The sequence below is a fragment of the Acanthisitta chloris genome, unplaced genomic scaffold, assembly GCF_000695815.1.
Source record: "Acanthisitta chloris isolate BGI_N310 unplaced genomic scaffold, ASM69581v1 scaffold17442, whole genome shotgun sequence".
Lineage (NCBI taxonomy): Eukaryota > Metazoa > Chordata > Aves > Passeriformes > Acanthisittidae > Acanthisitta > Acanthisitta chloris.
The window spans coordinates 8,219-28,305 of NW_008662420.1; the positions used below are offsets into that span (position 1 = coordinate 8,219).

Genomic DNA, 20,087 nt, shown 5'->3' on the forward strand with positions numbered 1-20,087 from the left:
ATTTGACTCTAAGATATATATCATACTTTGTAATTGGGAGTCACTTTTTAAGCTATCCAAGTCCTTTTTATGTTTAACCATTCAAAGTAAGACCCTCTAGTTCCTTAGTATTATGGTATTTTTTGGACTTAAAGACCAGACATTTCTCTTAACCATACAGAGATTCTGTAAATCAGCACTTCTACACATTCACATATGCACACCATCATCTGACATGTACTAAGTACAGCATTAAGAATCTGATTCAAGCCCCAGATCCTAAATAAAACTATGAAAGTACTACAGCTTTCTCTCTAAAAGTCAATTCTTGGGCCTTCACGTGGTGGAGAGAAGTTTGCAAAAGAGGCATCTGAGATGGAGGAGCCTGGAGACAGAAACTAAATCTGTTTCATCATCTGATTTTAAGACACTTTACCAACTGGGGAAGTTGACACTTGAGAAATGGAAAGGAATTGAGTCACAAAGCAGATTTTTAGCAAACTGTTTGCAGATCTTGGGCTCTCACCAGTCAGTAAAAAGAAACTGGCTCCTCAGAAAGTGCTTCAAAGCAGAGTCTGAATCATCCTTTCTCCCAACGGTTGCATAAGATGATTCTCTAGAGTGGCTGGCTCTGCAGAAAGACTGTTCTAGGCTAAAGTAGCTCCAGAAGGATTGAAAAATAGGAGGTCAAACGATTACAGCTTTGTCACTGAAGCACTGGACAGTTTCACTGTATTAGTGTAAGTAGGTACATAACACAGAAGTGGGAGCTTTGCAATTATCAAAAGACTTGTTCTTATCTGTAAAAGACACCACCTGTTATCAGACAAGAGGCACAAACATGGAGACTATTGCACTGCCAAGATATGTACTGTGGATTGAGTATATAACACTGATGATGGCCAAAACCAAGGGTATGCTTAATGTTCAGGTAAAGCCACCAAACCTTTCAAATTAGATGCCCCTCTTGCCTCCATGACCTGCCCAAAGCAAGCAAAGCCAGAGGGCATAACTCACCAGTAAAACCTGTTTGGAGTGACCCGCTCGTGCATAAGCTGCCATTTTCTTCCAAAGTCCATGGAGCTGTACAGCTGAAAGATAGAGAGAGAGAGAGATGGGAAGTATAAACCTTGCAGAAGAAGCAGAAAGACTCCTGCTAAATAAAGTATTAAAATCACCCTGGCATAAAGAACAGGAATGGATTGTCCTGCACAATTATCGATCAGCCTTTCTGCCATGGGAGGCTAATGAGGGAATGTCCTCCCCTCACATTTAACCCAGACTGAACATCTGAGAATCAAAAGCAGGCTGGAACTTCCAAAACCTTTTCAAATATTTTTTGGGCTTCCCAGTTTCAGCTGTCAAAACATTCACTTTGGCTGACATATAGCAAAGCTGGCCATCACCCTGGCTTTGTCAGCTCAGCACAAAGCAGGTGACTGATGACATGTAAATTCCTAATATTAAATAGAATGGGAGACAAATCAGATGTGATGTGACTCTGATGTGGTAGGTAGTGACTCTATACTCAAGGTGATGCTGCGATCCGTCTTTATGGATTGAATTAGATCTCTTCTGTGTGGGAAAGAAAAGGAAATTGTTCTAATTTACATCTCCTATATTCAGAACAAGGTCTAAATTTTGAGATAAGTTAGAAATCAATCTGCTCATTAGTTAAACACTAAAGATAGTGAAGTGGCTCTTCTTGAAAGCCAAATTTTCAATATAAAGATCTTTGAGTCTTTCGGGCTAACAAATGACAGAGCTGTAATGTAACCACATTTCCAGGCAACTCCACACTAAGTCTCAGACACAGGTTTGCTTCATACATATTCTTCTTAATACAACAAATACCATTCTTCATACTCCAGTCACTCATAAACAAAACATATGTAAGCTTCTTTCCTCCAACTCTGAGCAAGTTTGATTTTTCAGAGGAAAAAAATACACCTTGAGAAATAACGACTATACTTTATTACTAGATCACAGAGAAATAAACATCAGGCAGCATTTTGAACAGGATTCCAAATAAATTTCATCTGATATAAATTCTGGCTTAAATGAAACAACGGTTGATTGCAGAGCTGAAAAACTTAAATGTTTGTAATATTCAAATGTAAGTCCTTAATGGGAAAATGATATCATTTGAGTACAGGCTCTGCATTTGATTTGATTTTGAGTAACTGGATTTACAAATTGAAGGCAGGTCCATGTTCAGATTAGAAGGGTTCACAACCTAGTGATGTGTACTATGGCATCGCTATTATGGATGGCCAAGTGTGACCAGGAAGATAAACTGTACGTGTTCACACTGAATATTAAAATTTCTTAAATGGATAGTATCTTTGACCACAGAGATGCAGTAGCCACATCAGAGCTGGCCCATAGAACAAATTAGAAAGATGATTGGAAAGGGCTGTCTGAGCAGTGTCTGAAGCCTGAGGCAGCTGATTAATTCTTGCTATGCTTGTACTCAGCTACAAAACAAATCACTGTATAGCTAGCAAAAGGACACTCAAAAACTGAAATTCAGACCCCATCAATTATTTAATGCAACTGGTATCTGTAAAGAGAAAAGAATCTGTCCTTTGCATTTATGCCAATGGGTACTCCAGTTTTATCCAATGACAGCTCGTGCTACCGGTAAAGCACATCAGGGTAAAGGAGATGGAAGCAGGAATCCTCCAATCTTCATGTCAGAAAGGGCTCCAGTTACGTAGATTGCACTCTAGCCAACATCACTGGGCTTCTGGTAAGAAACATTAGGAAAGATTTTCTGTCTTGTGTTCTTCAGGAGATCAGACATGATCTGAATATTCTAATTTGGCCATATTTCTTTAGCATTGTCACTAGATAAGGTAAGACACTGCACTAAAAGCCCACATTATCTGGACTTCCTCTGCTTTTATGGTCAGTTAATCCCAGTGATTGTCTAAAAAAATATGGTAGAGAATCCTCTGTCCTAAAAGGAATTCTGTGTAAATACAAAATAAAGCATTGCTTACCTTTTTTTAATTAAAGGAGCCAGGAAAAGAAGATTCCTTCTCCAAATTCGAGGGTAGGGTTATAGTCAACATCAATATTAAGATAACTACCTTCTTGGAACATCCAGACTTTTAGAAACAATAACTGAGAATCCACAATCCAAAGTCAAAATTTTACAGTGCTACAACTCCACCCTGACTTTGGCATAGTGCCTGCTGGTAATATTCCTTGTGTCATTTGACATGGTTAACACATAAAATGAACTCAGCACACAGACTGAATTGCATCAGTTGCATCAAACAACTTGGTTATCCTTTCTGCTTCCTGACTGCAAGTACAACTTACAGATTGAGCCGTGGGGCTGTACAACCATGGTGTTATGCCAATCACAGGCTCCAGGCAGCTCAGCCTCACTTAACTCCTGCTCACAAGCAAATGCAAGTGGGTGTATCATCCTGATTGTATTCTGCAATGGATTAACCATTCTCACCATGAGAGGAAAGGATTAGCAAAATACATCCATTTCCTTAGATTCTCTTTTATCTTTTGCCCTTATCATTTCCTTTTCTTTTGCAGCAGCATAACAGCAGTAGCTCCAGATAGCTCAGTGGCATGAACTGCAATCTCTTTCTAACTACTCATCTATCCCAGTGTCTCATTCAGAGAGCATCCCTCTCTATATAAAGTTAAAAACTAGAGACCAGGTTCTAGTCTGGGTTTTTTGTGCCCTTCTCTCTATTGAAACTCAAACTGACTGATGGTAGAAGGATTAAATTGAACTTGCAGACTTTATGTGAATTCAGATAAAGAGATAAGGACAATATTATTCATTTCAACAACTTTTATTTATTTATTCACCTACTTATTCTAGGCATCCACTTCAAATTTTAACTAGATGACTGAGTCTTAAAGCTGTATGACAGAATGAATTCCTAAAAGGGCTCTCTGGCCCAGTTCACTTTTATAGTATTATTTACAGATGCAAATGTAAAGGTTAATGTTGAATTACTAAATAAAACATACAACAAAGTGATTTCTAGTATGCATTAACATTTAATATATACATACACTTTGTTTATCTCCCTTCATGAGGGAAGAGATGCTTTTATAAAAGACAACAAATTTAGAGGCAAGTACAGCAGATTTCAATTTAGATTAATTTGTCCTAAGGCTGAATGCTAAGCAAAGGAAAGAAACGAGGTAGGTATAGTGCCAAGATTTTCCCTCATTAAAGCTCTGCTCTGGCTCTTTAGCGACAAGTAATGTCTGGCATTTCCATCTCCCAGAGTACTCCAACACATTGGTTCAAGCAGGATGGACTCCAGTGTACTGTGAGAGTATGACCTTTCTGCCATCTCCTTATGTTCTTTGACCTGCTCTGATGACTGAAAAATTAAGACCATTACAGGTCTTTATGTTTTATGGGCTGGGCTGGTACCTTGATGCTGCTAAAGAGGATTTGACTAAGGAGCAACTCAGAAGCAGGACTCAAAACAGAAGAACAGTATCCTGTGACATACTTCGCTTTTGTAATATGAAAATGAACGCAGAATCCTGCATCTACCACAGAGACAAGTCAATAAACACAGTCACAGCACTCAAGCAATCCCAGCAACCTCTGTACCTACTTGAGCACACAGGTTGCAGGAGCTTCCTGAAAGTTGAGGTGCTTTTGAGAACAAACACACAACATTCAGATACCCTGCTGACCCCATCTGAATGATACTTATGAATCTTATGTACCCTTACAGCAAGACAACAGGGGGTTTTACTGGGCATGGCCCTAGAATTCCTGTGTACCCACAGACTGGCATGCAACACTGCCACAGCACAGACATTCTGGAGGGTGAGGGGTCCAGCACAGTGTGTGTCATAAAAATATACCATAAAAATATACCTTCCCATGCCTAATGAAGTACCCAAACTATTAACCTGAAGCACCACCTCTGCCTAGTGGGGCTAGTGATAGAGAGTAGCAGGATAAAAGAGCAGCTCTACTTTTGCACTGGGCTTTGAGGTCATCCCAGCTCAGCAGTACAGCTGCAGTCTTTGAGAATAGGTACTGAGCACTAGAGAAAAATCATAGAATCATAAAATGGTTGAGTTGGAAGGGACCTCAAAGATCACCTCGTTCCAAACCTTCTGCCATGGGCAGGGACACCTTATACTAGACCAGGTTGCTGCAAAATCTGTCTATACTTAGAGACTACTTAGACCTACCATTTAGAAAAAGGAAAGGCCACACCATCAAGAAGGTAAATAGCAAATGTTTATCCAAACAACATCATGATACTCCACACGCAAGTATCGTAGCACCAGACATATCACATCCACCAACACAGCTCTGCGTTTTACCAAGAACACAATCTGTGCGAGGAAAGACGTTGGCAGCCCAAGTGATACACAACTTTGTTTCACCACAGCCCAGAACCTTAACTCATGCTTGTTTTGCTCAGCACAAATCTAAAGCATAAGAATATTACATACCACAGGCAGAATGCTTCATCTTCAAACTCTAAGAACACTTGCGACATTGTACTTCACACCAGCATTGCTTCCAAGTGGCAAGCCCCATAAAGACAGAGCTTTATCCCTGGTGTAAGACTCTGTGCCACAAACATGTGCGACATGCCAGAAACACAGTCAGAACTACAGAGCTGTAAAGGAAGGAGATACACAGAAATGCATGCACAGCGATGCGTGTGAAAATGTTGTTGCAATTCTCCAGTACAAACTCTCAGGGTGACACGTCATGTTGGTTGGCTTAGATGATGTTTGGGGTTAGGGGTAGTTTGTTTTGGGTGTTCTGTTTATTTTGTCAATGAGAGAGAGCAAAAAAAATAGAAAATTATGGTTTTTCTGAAGAAGCAAAGCTCGTCAGAACCGGAACAGTGTGAGAAACTGGTCTGCTTAAATTCCACTTATGGAGAGAGGGAAGAACAAGCAATGAAGAAAATACATGGAAACTCCAGGAAGAGACACAAGCGCCTGATGAGCCATGTCTGAGCTAGTCACCAAGACTCATTTTTAGACAGACAAGAAACTTCTAAAATTGCTTGCTATTCATGGCTTTGAATCTTCCACCCCTCTCAATAGACAGTAAAAAAAGCCCACAGTGATTAATGCAGAAGGAGACGACCTCACTACAAACATATGGTTTAGCTGAATTGGATTTCATGTTAGGTTCCTTGTTCCCAGGTTGACCTGCTTGATCTTCATGGGGGAAGCACACAGAAGAATGAAGATTCAAGGTGAGCTGAAGAAAGACCAAGCATACAATGGCCTGGGTATACTTTGCCACAGCAAGAAGCATGCTGAAGATGACATGTATAGATCGAAAAACAACATACAGCAGACTAAAAAAATTCAGAGTTTTGATATTTATAGACATCCATGCCTAAACATACAAAAGGATGGGAATCAGGAACATATATGAAAAGCTTAAAGCACATAAAATTAAATACTCTTTGTTCCTATGAAATGAGGTCTATTGACCTGAGCAAGCATCTGGTGAGAATCTCAATAGTTTCCTGTCTGCCAGCCAACGCTGGAGTACAAACAATGGTGTCAGATCAAGTGAGGAAGAGCAGCTGGACTATATGCACTTAGAGGAACAATTCATTTATTACACACAAAATTATACTTCCCCCAGACAATACATCCAGCTGATGATGGAAAGATTTATTTGTATAAATGCAGCAGAGTGAGAGTTGGCCCAGTGGTAATAACTGGGCAGCAGCTGACACATGATGGAAGAGGAGGGTCAGATTAGCCTGGCCTGCCATGGCCTCAGAAGAGCAGTAGCTCAGACTGCTTACATGAAAAGATGGCTCTGATCCCAGAAAAGCACAAAGCAAACTAACACCTTCTCAGCCAGAGCTGGTGGGAAAAATCTGCAAGATGTGTGGAAGGTTCCTGCCAAAAACTCAAACCGGGACAGAAGAAAAATAAAATTAGGTCAACCTTTCTGTAGGAAATTGGACTGCATGCAAGCTGTCTGCAAAGAGTAACTCAGAAAAGAAAGTCTGTTGCAGGGTCTTGTTTACAGAGAGAAAATGACCATGATTGCTAGGAAAAAATTAGAGGCTGAGAAAAAGTTGCAAACTCTCAGAAAATTGCAGTGTTTCTTTTCTCTACACTTCTGTGTTACAGATGAAACTCCAAAAGAAGAAGATGCAGGCATTAGTATTTCGGCAAGTTCATTCCTAGAAAGAAAATGAAATGGAGGAAAAATTCACAACACTTTTCAGTCTTGAGAGTACCGAATAAATAAGTGATGTCTGACAACTGCCAGAGTTGACCCATCATGTGGGAGAACAGAGCCATATGCAACTGTATGTGGCAAGGTTTTGGTAGCGGGGGTCTAGAGGGGTGATTTCTGCTGGAAAATGCTGGAACCTTCTTCCAATATGTCCAACAGGGCCAATGCCAGCCAGCTCCAAAACAGACCCGCTGCTGGCTGAGGCCAAGCCCATCACTGACAGTGGTAGCACCTCCGGGATACAGGACAGAGGGAGTGGTGGGGGGAAGGTGGTGTAAGATTTAGGTTTTCTTTCTCATTACACTACTCTGATTTGAATGGCAGTAAATTAGGCCAATTTCCCCAAGTTGAATCTGTTTTGCCTGTGAGAGTAACTGATGAGTAATCTCTCCCTGTCCTTATCTCAGCCCATGAGACTTTCATTATATTTTCTCTCTTGTCCAGCTGGGGAGGGAAGTGACAGAGTGGCTTTGGTGAGCACCTGCCATCCAGACAGGGTCAGCTCACCACAGAAGATGTGTTACTTGCAGCACAGTAGGTACAGGACTCGGGTCTAATATCAGTTGTGTGGCTGAAACCAGGCCAAGGGCAACCTTTGCCATGGAAGGGGCTTTATTACTCACAGGCTGCATTCAAGGAAAGTTTTAGAGCCTTCTTCTCTTTCTTCTGTTCCACCATTCCCCTCAGTCTGGGCCTTAGTGAGACACCTCTGGAGTGTCCAGCAGCTAACATCAGGGGACACAAAGGCTAATGCTACCTTCAAGCTGATGATCAACTCAAAAACAATTTTATTATCTGTGTGTGTTCGTTCCACCTCCTCCAGGGGAAATACCTGTCCTTGCAACCTTGCAATTCCCTTCTCTTGTCACAAGCTGCCTGGAAATCACAATTCAGTAAAGACATCCCTGACAGCTCCACAATAAAGAAGCTAAAAAAAAATCCTACTTCTCCAGACAAAAGATTTGTGCAACAGCTGGTGGAGCTGAACTTAGGAGAAAGAAGTCTACCAGCACCATATTTATGGGCATTGTTTACACAGAGTTGTAAAAACTAGTAATTGTAATGAAAATAAATGAACCATTTTATATCTCTGCTTTGATTTCCTTTCCAGGTGATTAAAAGCGGCATCAAGAGACCTCATTGCAGCCCAAGGTTCTTCTCTAGCATGGTACAGCCAGATTGTCTGTCATGGAAAGAGAACATGCCCAGACCGTTGCATGTGTGAGAATCACCAGAGATGCACATTTCCCTACAAAAAAAAAGACATGAAACAGGCTGTTCTGATGAGGAACTGGTCAAGACAGAAATTAAATACTAAATGCATTTCCATCATCTGTCTCAGAGAGAAAAAAGAAGTAAATGTATCAGAAGCTGGGAAGTTCTCTTTGCATTTTAAAATCTGATATACTGAAATATTTCACATGCTTGCTGGCAGAAGTAGATCTTCAGGCAAACTCAAGAATCTATCCCACTACTGTAAGATACTCCATGTGTCAGCATCAGGTCAGGCATCTTCTGTACAAAGCCAAAATGCTTTGAAATTGTTTGACTTCACATTGTAATTGTACAGTTCAATCCAGACCTGGCTTATAAAGAAACTAAGTAGGTTAACACAATGCACTGATGTCATGTTTCATGGTTTCACAGTTAAAAAATGCTTTCACCTAATGGGTCCACTCACAGCAGTGCAATATGCTTAAACCTGATGCTCAAAGCAAGACTTGCCTCTCTCCATCTCCAAGGAAAAGATAAAAGTGGATTAAAATGGGGAAAAAAAGTCCATTCAAAAATCTTCACATTTCAATTTCTCTTAAGCCTTACTGGTACAAAGCATATTCGGCCAAAATTTGCTACTTCTGCTGAAAGCAGAGCATGTTTTGCTTTATTACTGCATGACTGGTTTGTAGTGGAACAAGAAGTCCAGTTAGAACTGCAACAGGAGTAGTGTCATAAATGAGTATCACAAAGACGTTAAGGCATGTTTCAGCCCTGGGTGAAAAACAGCCTCTTATTTTTTTCTACTTTCTCCCCACCTCCAGAAATGCTGAAGTGGCTCAGAACTGAGATGAAAAATATTACTTACAGAATTTTTTTCGTAAACTGAAAATCTGGGGAAAAAATATGTTCAGTTTGGTCAGTCAGAACACATTTCAATCATTTCTAAATAATTTAGCCTTAGCAACTTGCAAAAGGTACTATAAATAGAAATGCCATTTTGAGGGAAGGCTAACTTTTTTGATTGCTTGTTTATTTCTTTCTCTGTGACATTTTAACCATTTCAAAATCAGCTCTAGAGTTTGGGGGAGGGCTAAAGTAGAGTAATTATGTTGCCACTGCTCCCATTCTGATGAGTGTTTTGTTAACAATTCTTATTGAAAACTGAAGACATAAAGGGAGAAAAACCCCAGAAACAAACAAACAAAAAAAACCCCACCAACAAACCTACTTCCAAGACATGAGAACAGATTGAGACATAACATACACAAACCTACTTCCAAGATATGAGAACAGATTGAGACATAACATACAAGGCAAGCAACATGCCATGCAGGGGGACAGTTTCCCACATCAGCGATGCAGAGCAGTGAGCGAGACTAGACACAAAAAGGGAGGGGGATGAAGAAGGGGGAAGAGGGGAACAATACTGGGATGGTGAAGAGATCAGAATATGATGGAGATGGTGGAGTTGCCTCCTGCAACCAGAGTCTACAAGGCGCACCAGGAGATATCTTTAGTGATACTTTTACCACTGGCATTTGGTAGGCTCAGTCAGAGGCAGAGGAGAGTTGCAGGCTGCTCCTGTTGTCCTCAGCTGTCACTTCACTCCTTTTTTTTCCACTAGGATCAGCTCTTTAACAGCTACAAAAGACTGAATCAGCTCTAATGGCTGCTGATTTTTCTGTCTCCAAGCCAGGCTGGTCCCTTTGTCCAGTTTGTTCCCAGCTTAAAAATCAATAGGCAGTTTTTGATCTGAGGTCTGTGCTCACTGGATCCACCAACCACATGGATGAAGCCAATGCTACTGTGCAGGTCAACCTGCACAAAGGAGCTCAGTCCAAGGGGAAAATCTTGTTTGCTCCTGGGGGCTCCACACTGCAGCCCTTTAGAAGTCCCTCCTTACACTGCATCAATGCTGATACTCCAAAAGTTTAACAATAAGGGGAAATAAATGGGAACCGCATGTCTAATGGGAAGATTTTTCATTCAAATGTGCTTTATTGTGTGATATATGCCTTTAATTACAGTGCAAGCATCTGGGTACATTCGTTCCTATTACAGACCAATCTTTCATATTTATTGAGCATAAGACTACGAGGGACAAAGCAGGAGAGGCTCAGACATTAGCCAGACTGGGACATAAAGCTACAATCATATGCTTGGCTGTTCCTCTCCTCCTTCTTTATAAACCCTGTGGCACTATCTGTAAGTTAACCTCTATATTACATGGAACACAATTTAATGGCAGAGGGATTTTTTCAAATTAGTGAAAGAAAAAGATTTCACACCATCAAACCACCTTCCAGATTCATGTACAATTTTTCTGATTAATTTCTTTATGTGGAAAAAAACTTTTGAAAGTGTGTACATGGGCACTAATGAATAGGTTTTGAAACTGCATTTAGAAAAGCATTTTATTCTGAGAAGTAATTGTTGATCATGTAAAAAATTCACATGGCTAGAAAGAAATACTAGTTTGGGCTCAGGCAGAATGTGTCATTTTGGCAAAATTAATGCAATGTATTTTGCTCCAGGTAAAATTACACACTATTTAACACATGCACACACATACACCCCTGCCACTCAATAGTTTTCCAATCAACAGCATTTTCACAGACAAGGTTGTTTACACAAGACAGTTCCCCAGTTGTGTGACCCATCACCCTCAGACATTGAGCAGACAACACATCTGAACTACTCTAGCTCATACAGGTGAATATGCTGTAAAGCAAAGCTGCTCCCACGTGGGGTGAACCCTGACAGAAGGTAGGTGTACACTCTCTTCTTATAGTTCTCATCTCACCAGCTGAAGAGCAGCAAACTTCACAGATCCTTAAGACCTGTACCCTGCCTCTCAGGGGTTTTGTGTGATTACTTCTTTACAAAGTCAGAGCAATTTCACAAACTGCCCCTATTCATCTACTTATTGCTGGTGCCTATTATTTCCCATGGCAATGCAGTCTGCAAAGGGGACAAAGGGCCTTACTCTCAGCTCTGCCTTTAAGAGATCTACAAGCCAGGAAGGATGGCACAAGTAGAGTAATTCAGGTCATCTCTAGCTAGCCAAATTTCTTTTCCACCAGATTCCTTGGTAATCCATACATTGAAACTAAGCAACTATTGAAGGGAAAAGCAGAGCCTGATTATACAGACCCCCATTTCCACACATAGTCAGCCAAGCCAGAGATCACATGTAGGAAGGGGTTTCAAATCTGGGAAGCTCCAGGAGAATATTCTTTCCTTCACCCAGAAGAGTGAGTGGTCTCATGGAAGACAAAAGATGGGTGTCCTCCCTGCACTTCACAGTGATTCAGTTCATCCTGATTCAAACGTGCAAGGGAGACTGTTTACAGGAGGAACCCAAATGAACAGCATCATTGTAAATACCAGCCACCATCAGGAACAATTTAGTCTGACAGTTGTAGCAGAAACTGTCACTGCACTGAGGCATCACTGCCAGAAAAATCACCAAATGAGAAACTCGCATGTTTCAGGGATCCCTTAGGGCTGCTGGGCATACACCATTTACATTGTCATCTCTGATTCATCTGTCACCCAGTTCCTGCAACCAAACAGTGGAAAATCATACCTTTGGAATAAATGAATCTGCAGTTGCAGATCATGCAAGAAAAAGGAAGCTCTTATCTCTCTCAGCAGCTCTCTAGGTTTCTAAATATTCTGTGATGTCTATATTTAAGCTATTTATTCCATTTATTTCATACTCTAAATACCTTCAATCCACCTTATGAAGCAGGGTGAAGAACAGAAATCCCCCACAAAATCCCAACAATAAACAAACCTGATTCAAGGCAACTATAGTCAAAAACAGCTCATTAAACTTTATATGATGCAGCTTTAATTCCCAAAGTTAACCTAGGTTCACAGAGATGTTAAAGCGTAACCCATAAGGGAAGGCTGCAAAGGATAAATAAAAGCAGCCTTTTCCATGCTGTCACTAGAGAAAAAAACACAACTCATCTTGCTATGGTATATCAGACTCAATTTTGCAGCAGAACTTTCAGGCTTGTCACATTTATGCTGCTGGGTATGTGTGCATGACTCTTGTGGACTTGCACCAATATCTGAGAAAACCAACTGGCCTGAAGCAAGTGCTGTGTTAGAGGACAAAACTGGAGTCCTGTTTTGGCAGCAAAACTTTTGATGACATTATTGTTCTCTTACTATATGGCAGGAAAGTCCCCTTGGGTACAGTATATTCTGCTAACATGTTATTTGTACGTGCTGTTATCTCCTGAAGACTGCAAGTATAAAATGCTACAAAATCTATATTCAGACAGTTTATGATCACTGAGCCTCTGGCAGAAATGAGATGCCCAGGGTAGGAGGCTGTGGGAAGGATCAGGTTTTCCTCCTTTTGCACTACAGAATCCCAAGGATTTTCTATAAAGTTTTAAGCTTTGTTGTTTCTTTGATCAATTGTCCTCCTCTCAAAACTATCACCCTTCATTTTTGGTGCATCATCTCCTCCTTTTATCATACCCACAGCACTTCAGATTTGCCAAAATTTTACTGCATCGTGCCCTAACTTTCATTTTATATAGCCACCCATGGTCCTATAAAAATCAATTGAACACAAAACTAAGGAATTTTATTACTCTGGAAGAACTTCTTGTAACTGTCACAAAACTGCTATGGGGTTTCTACTGCAAAAAAATCAAACACACCCACAAGCATGCACAGACCCCATACAAACAGGTCACCAGTCTTCTCCCAGACAACCTATATGGATATGTGGTTGAAATATCCACCAAAATGCAACTGAAGATGTGCAACATTTGCAATTATGAATAAAGATACGTCTCTTAGAAGCATAATTGGCCCACAGCATAACAGTGCTAGAATCAGGACATAAAAATCTTGGAGGGGTTGCTGCCTTTTTTTTTGTTAAATTCTAGTCTTATTGACTGTGAAGAAGCATTTGAAAAACATGATTCCCAACCTTTCCCCAGTCACAGAAGCATCAAGAGAAATATAAGAGAGGACAACTGAAATTATTCAAATACCTTCCTGATTTTTTTCAGAGGAAAAACAAGGATAGGTGAATTTTCATATGCCAGGGTTGAACAGCAGAAATAAATAGTTGCCTTAACATAAGTGATAACTTGCACACAGGCAGATGAGCCCAGGGACTCTGCATCTCTCAGCAGGTAGATTTTAGGGGGGGAAAAACCCTGTATGCTGGAAGGCATAAATTACATCTGTCTTGTTTTACGTGAGCAAAGAATACCATGCATGTTTTTAGGTCAGATTCTCCAGTGATGTAAATCAGCATTTCCCTGCTAAAATCAACGAACTCACAGTGAATATCAGCTGCTACCTATGACTGTACACACCTTTTGCAAACCACCTCAGGTATGCTATTATATCAAAACTTGGTCTGTTTCCCTGATGAAACTAAGAGACGGGGTGATTTGGAGGAGAGAGTGACAGAGAGAAACCTATTTATAAAGGGCAATGCCACATACAAGCTTCCAGTATTACACAAATCTGCTTCACACAATAGACACTAAGCGATTTGAAATTAAATGCATGAGCTTTTTAGTATACTGCTGTGCTGCAATACAAAAGAATGGCCCTCTCTGCCCTGTGCCGCATTTGCAGCTACAGCACCTGCTGATACAAAATTCCCATGCAAGGTCCCCACCCCAACCACACTCAAAGTTCTGCCACAGCCTGAAGCCCGGGGAGACACAAAATTGCAAGAACATGTAACCTTTCTGTAGGACCACCTGGGCCAGTGGAAAGGAAAAGAGAACATCATTCAGGAAGTCTGGGTAATGTTGCAGGTCTCTAATGTTGCTGGCTAATCTTGCACAGCTCACTTCACCTCCCAGTGCTTCAACTTTCCTTCAGCTTGTCTCACTGCCTTGTTGACTCTGCCTCTATTGCCAACATCAAGACATGATTCCTGAGTCACTTAAATGTCCCTTTGCATGGCAGTGGTAGGTAACATGACCAGGACAAGACTGACACTGCTGGGTAAACCAGATCATTTGTCATGGCATGCAGGGACTACGGTGTAAAAATCACCAGGGCATCCTAGGATCTACAAAATCTAGTTATGCTTCACAGGAAAGTGGTGGAGAAAATGTTAGCTCCTGGTGCTCCTTTCTGAGTTTCTCTTTCTTTAGCTCTCAGATACATGTCTCTCGACTGTATAAAAAGATTTTGATAATATACTGATAGAAATAAGAAATAATAATGGTGTTCTGTTTAATGGATATGACACACCCAGCAGGAAAGCCTTATGCAGATATTGCCATCATCAGCAATGGATCCCCACTAAAATCAAGTCACGTGTGGTCTAGGGCCAGCCTATAGGACCTGATGACCTACAGGGCCCTACACATCTTCAATTGCAATTGAAACCACAGCTACAAGAGCAGCTAGAAGTAAAGAGTGGAAAATACTTCGATACTTGACTCTGCCAATTACAGCCAAGGCTCTGCATCAAGTTCAAGACTGTACACTTCCTGAAGGTTCCCATCCCTGGATGTTTCACATAGCCCTCTTCCCAAGTACCAGCATTTTTTCAGGTTATGCAAATATGCCAGAGGTTCCACAGCTGCTAAGAAGAAGCTGAAACACCCCTGCCTCAGGCAGAATTGAGAGCAAGGGACAGCCTGCCATTTCCAGGGCTGCTGTTCCTACTCCTGACTGTAAGCTCCCAGTCCAGCACGCAGAAATGCATCCCTCAGGAAACACTGTCACAGACTGTCCCTGTTCTTGGCTGCTGCTGATGTTACAAATAGGCATGTGCAGGTGTTTGCATGGGGATAGGGGGAAGGACTGTACCTTCACCCCTCAGCACCATCCACCCAGCTGGCTGCCTCAAGGACACGAGTCTATGCCATCCCAGCCACGCATCTTTGAGAATGTTAAAGAAAAAAATATTGCCTTAAGTAGCCTACTGCCATCCTAATGTGCAATACTTCCAAACAATGAGGTCTTGTATTGTCAAGGCAATGTGCAAATACTAATAAATGCCACCATTACCCAGACAGAAAGAAGAGTCCCAGTCAGGCAGACTTCCAACAGTTCTCAGCTGCCTGAATCACGGATAGTAATAGGAGTTGCTGGGTCCTGAATCCTTCTGGATAAAGCATGACCCTAATGGTTAACAAAACATAACAGCTTCTTAATCACGATGCTTAATAAAAAGTACTCCTGGTCCGAGGGAATTCTGGATTGAATTCTACATGCCCTCATTCATAATTTCAGGTGCTGGCAGATCCATCTTCCCCAAGCTATGTCTTTAACATCCTAACATCCTAAAGCATTAAAGAAAGATGAGAGAGCAGCAAAACCCAAGAGAGTGAAACTACCTAAATTGCCAACACTGAAAGCCCATACATGACTTGTATGTCTTTGCAGACACTTTGCAGTACTGAAAGCCTCTTTATATGGCCACTTCACACCCTAATGTGTAAAGGTTTACATACTTATAGACCTTAATCCACAGAAGCATTTATGCATAACCTTAAAATTAGGCCCAGACTAAATCATTTGGCTGCTCTGAGGTCAGAGTTGCCTTTTTTTATATTAAGTCGTAGTAAATTCACACAAGTTTATGTTCATTTTACAGGCTCCTCTCTATTACTTTAGACATCATATTTTAGGCAAAATTAATCCTGTTGTTCTTCACCCTGGAATAGTTACATTTCTAAACTCAAGCACCACATCGAGTCAGTTCAACAGAAGGGGAAAGGAACCTTGAAGCAGCCTGGTAGGTAACTAACATGTACACAAATGAATCCTGATAAAGAAAACCAAAAGATTGGGAATTTCCTCTTTGCTTGCACATCATGTTTGCTCTCTGCTCCAGGGTAGGGGTCATTAGAATCTGTAGGCATGACAGCAGGAACTAGGAAACTTAATGCTTTTTGCTGTTTTGATCATATTAGAATCATATCTCATGTAATCCATTTTGCACACATCCAGACAGCAAGGTTGGTTTCAAGTCCCCTAATCTCAGGTAATATAGCAAATACTTACATCTCAGCAAAGGAAATTACTCCTTGACAGTCAGTGGAAGCCTAGTCAATACAAATGAGTCTAAGGTACAATTTACCTCATGCTAAAATAGTCACCTACATTTGCTTCCAGAAATCGATCAACACCATTCACTAGACCACCAACAACAACAAAGTGAAGCCTCCAACACCTAATGTAGGCATATATTGCAACATTTTAGGTCTCTACAGTCAGGCAAAATAAATCATGCCCCCAGTGTTCTTATTCTTCAGCCTTATACACTGCTTCATGTTTATTCCCATCTGCTATATTTATAACCACTCCTCACCCCACTTAGGCTCCAGATAAAATCAATATACAGCCATGATTTAGCAGGGCCCAGGAATAAACCACAGGATCCTTGCTCTGCTACACAATAAACTAGGCTGCTCCAGTAGAAGAGCACATTTAAGCACCAAAAGTGTCTCACTCCATTTATCTCTATATTTCCCTTTTCAAAGTAAAACCTGATCATAAAGCATCTATAACATAAATAAAAAGCAATAGGAAAGTCTGTTCTAGCTAAATCAAGTTTCACGAGCAGTTACTTTCTTTTTGCCACCACAAATCATCACAAGCCCAAAGTTCAGTATTTTGCCAGGACAAAATTCATTGGGCATTTCTGAAGTAGAGCCAGGGTTGCATAATTTAATTTCTCATCTCCTATTAAAACTGCCAGGCTTACCATAATCAGAATGATAAATGTAGAGACATATGTCTTCTTTCCGACAGTAATGCCCATCAATACTTCAAATGCAAACAATTGTGACATCTGACTTTATAAATTACCTGGTGCACCAACACCACTTAATTAAATCATTTAAAAACTGCTTTTGTTACGTTTAATGAATGATATATTATACTGCAATGAAACATGCAGCAATACAAATACTTCACAATGCTAACAATTAAGGCTCACTTCACTTACGGCAATTGACAACACAAGTGCTCCTCACTTCATTCAGCTTGTGCATTCCAAATGAACTGGTTAGCAAAAAGGGTGCTTCTTTGCTAATGAGTTTTGTAATCAAGGCATCTATTTTAATTTCAAATTGGCTAGATTGAGGAAAATTGCTGAACTAAATGACTGGTTCTAATTAGGATTATAAAAATATTCATCATGAAGCAGAATTAGTGCAAGGTCTTGATTTCCCAACATTTGCATATAGCTTTAGTTTAAGAGTGGAAAAAAACTCCTGATAAATTGTCTTCTTTTTAATGAATTGAACAAACACTATATCTGTTTTAGTCGTCCTTTCATTTAAAGGCACTGATACATATTCATGATTTGTAAATGAAGTTAAGTGATTTTGATTCTTCAGTTCATTATCATATTGAAGAAGAGACTTCTGTAAATTGCCTTTAAGTATTTCCAATCTCAAGGGTTTGGTGTGGGTTTTGGTTCTTTTTGTTTGGTTTGGGTTTTTTTCAAACTTTACTAACATTTCAGTTTACCTGCTGCCTGGGAGAACTGCTGCCAGATGGCTCGTCCAGTGACGGACACATGATATGTTTGTAGAACCTGATGTTCTCAGAAGAGCATTCAAAAGGCAAAGAGATGAAAGGCTTATTTGTGGTTAAGTCATGGGAACAGGACTCTATCTGCGTTCAGTTTCTGACTTTATTATAATCCTCAGTGGTAGTTAGGCAATGAAACACTTTAATGACCTGTGCCTGAATACACTAGAGATACTCAGGGGACAACGCTTTGTCTGTCAGCCTCACATTTAATTGCAAGCACTCAGGCAGGGATTGCTTCTTAATATGAACGTGTAATACAATGGACCAGTCAGTAAGGTAGGGATTTCTAAGATCAGTTACTGTAGTATGGCTTGTATTAAACATGAAACACTACGTGGTCCTTTATAGCTGAGCAACGTACTCACTCTATTTCCTTCCTCAGTATGGTAGGCCTGTAGAAGTAACTGTTATTATGGCAGTTTCCTCAATTTCTTTCCCTTTTGGGTGAAGAAAAGAATGCAGTAGGTGTGCCTCCAGCTTCACTCTGCAGGGTGCTCAAATGCCATGTGACTGGTGCAACATAAATCTGAAAGCTGAGTATTGTATCCATAGGACTGGAACCACAGTTATCCTGCTCTTCAGATATCAATGAGCCATGATGAGAAATTAGCCCCAGTGTGTTCTCTCACATCATACAATGAAATGGTGATTCTACCATGAGGATCCACGTGGGAGCAGAAAGAGTTTATTTTCCTTGTTAAATGTAACGGTCACATCTTGCTAAGAAAAGCTGAGTTTTACCCAAGAGGTGCAGTCTCAAGCAGTTGTTGATAAAAGGAGAGGTTGCTCACACTTCTTACTACAATTACACTTAAATTCCAGGACCACAAGTGGTGCTGAGGACCATGTGACAGCTCGGGGTGCCTGCTGAATTATATCAAACTGAGATGTGAGGTGGCCACCAACCTGCCTCTCCTCATCAATCCCAAACCTCAGCTCCTAAGGAAAGAAAACCTACACACCTGGACTCATGTCTCACATCAGACATGCAGCAACTTCCACTGCTTAATTTCAGCACATATGCAGTATGCAGCTGCTATCCTGGAATTGCACTGTCCAACACTAGGAGCTCCAACTGAAAGTACAATATCCTCACAGGAATGCAACCCTGAAGCTTCCACTTGACTAAGCTTCTGTGAGAGGCACAGAAAAATGTGAGATCAGGGTCTGGGGCACTTGCTGAATATGAAGGTGAATACAATGCCGCAATCTCTGTGTCAGTGAAGCTAAGCAGAGCAGATGGAAAGGAAGCTAAGCCTGAAATCTTGCAGTACTTGCACCCCCTGAGACACAGGGTCTTTCCAGGCACTGAGGGATCCCTTAATGAACCAGCTCAGTGATCTACTATAACAGGAAAAGAAGAGAAGTTATCTTTTTCTCCATGTTTGTGTGTGCACGTGCATGTAAAAGACGTGGCTTAATTTCCTTACACAACTCCACTTCATGAAATAGCCACATGGAGAGGTCAAGAGGCAAGGTGTATAAACTGCATGAGGAGAGGTTTCATCTCAGTATGAGAAAGGCATGGTTTATAATCAATCACTGCAATCTTACTTCCCCCCAGGGACGTAGTGAAGTCCCCTTTACTGGAGGCATTCAAATCAGGACTGGACAGGGTGCCAGATAATCACATCTAGGCTCCCTTCACCATGAAAGGTTGGACCAGATGATCTTTCAAGATCCCTTCCAACCTGGGCTATTGTACATGTCTATGAAAATGGCTCATCACAAAGAAGCTCTGGCTCTGTGCTGGAGCTATTAAAAAAAAGCAAGCAAACAAACAACAAAAAAACCTCATCCCACCAAAAAAACCTTTCCCACACAGTCCTAGTGTTATCTGTGATTTTTCTCTTTTTTTTTCTTTTTGATAAATTCAGCAGTGTCTAGTCAAGATAGTCAAGGCTGTGACATGCACTGCATCAAATTTTCAGGTCATAGCTTGCCACATCTCCCACACCAAAGGAATCTCCCCAGTCAGACCTGATAATTGTCTACCAGGTGCAACTTGGTGATACAGCAGAATGTTACCTTGCACAACTTATTTATCATCTCCTTCAAAGAGATAAGACACCCACTTTCTTTTGTTCAC

The 20,087-nt window shown here is 40.8% G+C and overlaps 1 protein-coding gene across 1 annotated transcript in view; it reads right to left on the bottom strand.

The window, feature by feature from the left end:
• Positions 1-996: 996 nt before the first annotated feature.
• LOC103798344 (VPS10 domain-containing receptor SorCS3-like) overlaps positions 997-20,087 on the bottom strand; it is a gene marked incomplete at its 3' end in the record, with an annotated part of 107,357 nt that continues 88,266 nt past the window's right edge. Inside the window, exon 5 of the mRNA XM_009070599.1 lies at positions 997-1,070. Coding sequence (XP_009068847.1) covers positions 997-1,070 — 74 coding nt within the window. The remainder of the gene's footprint in view (positions 1,071-20,087) is intronic.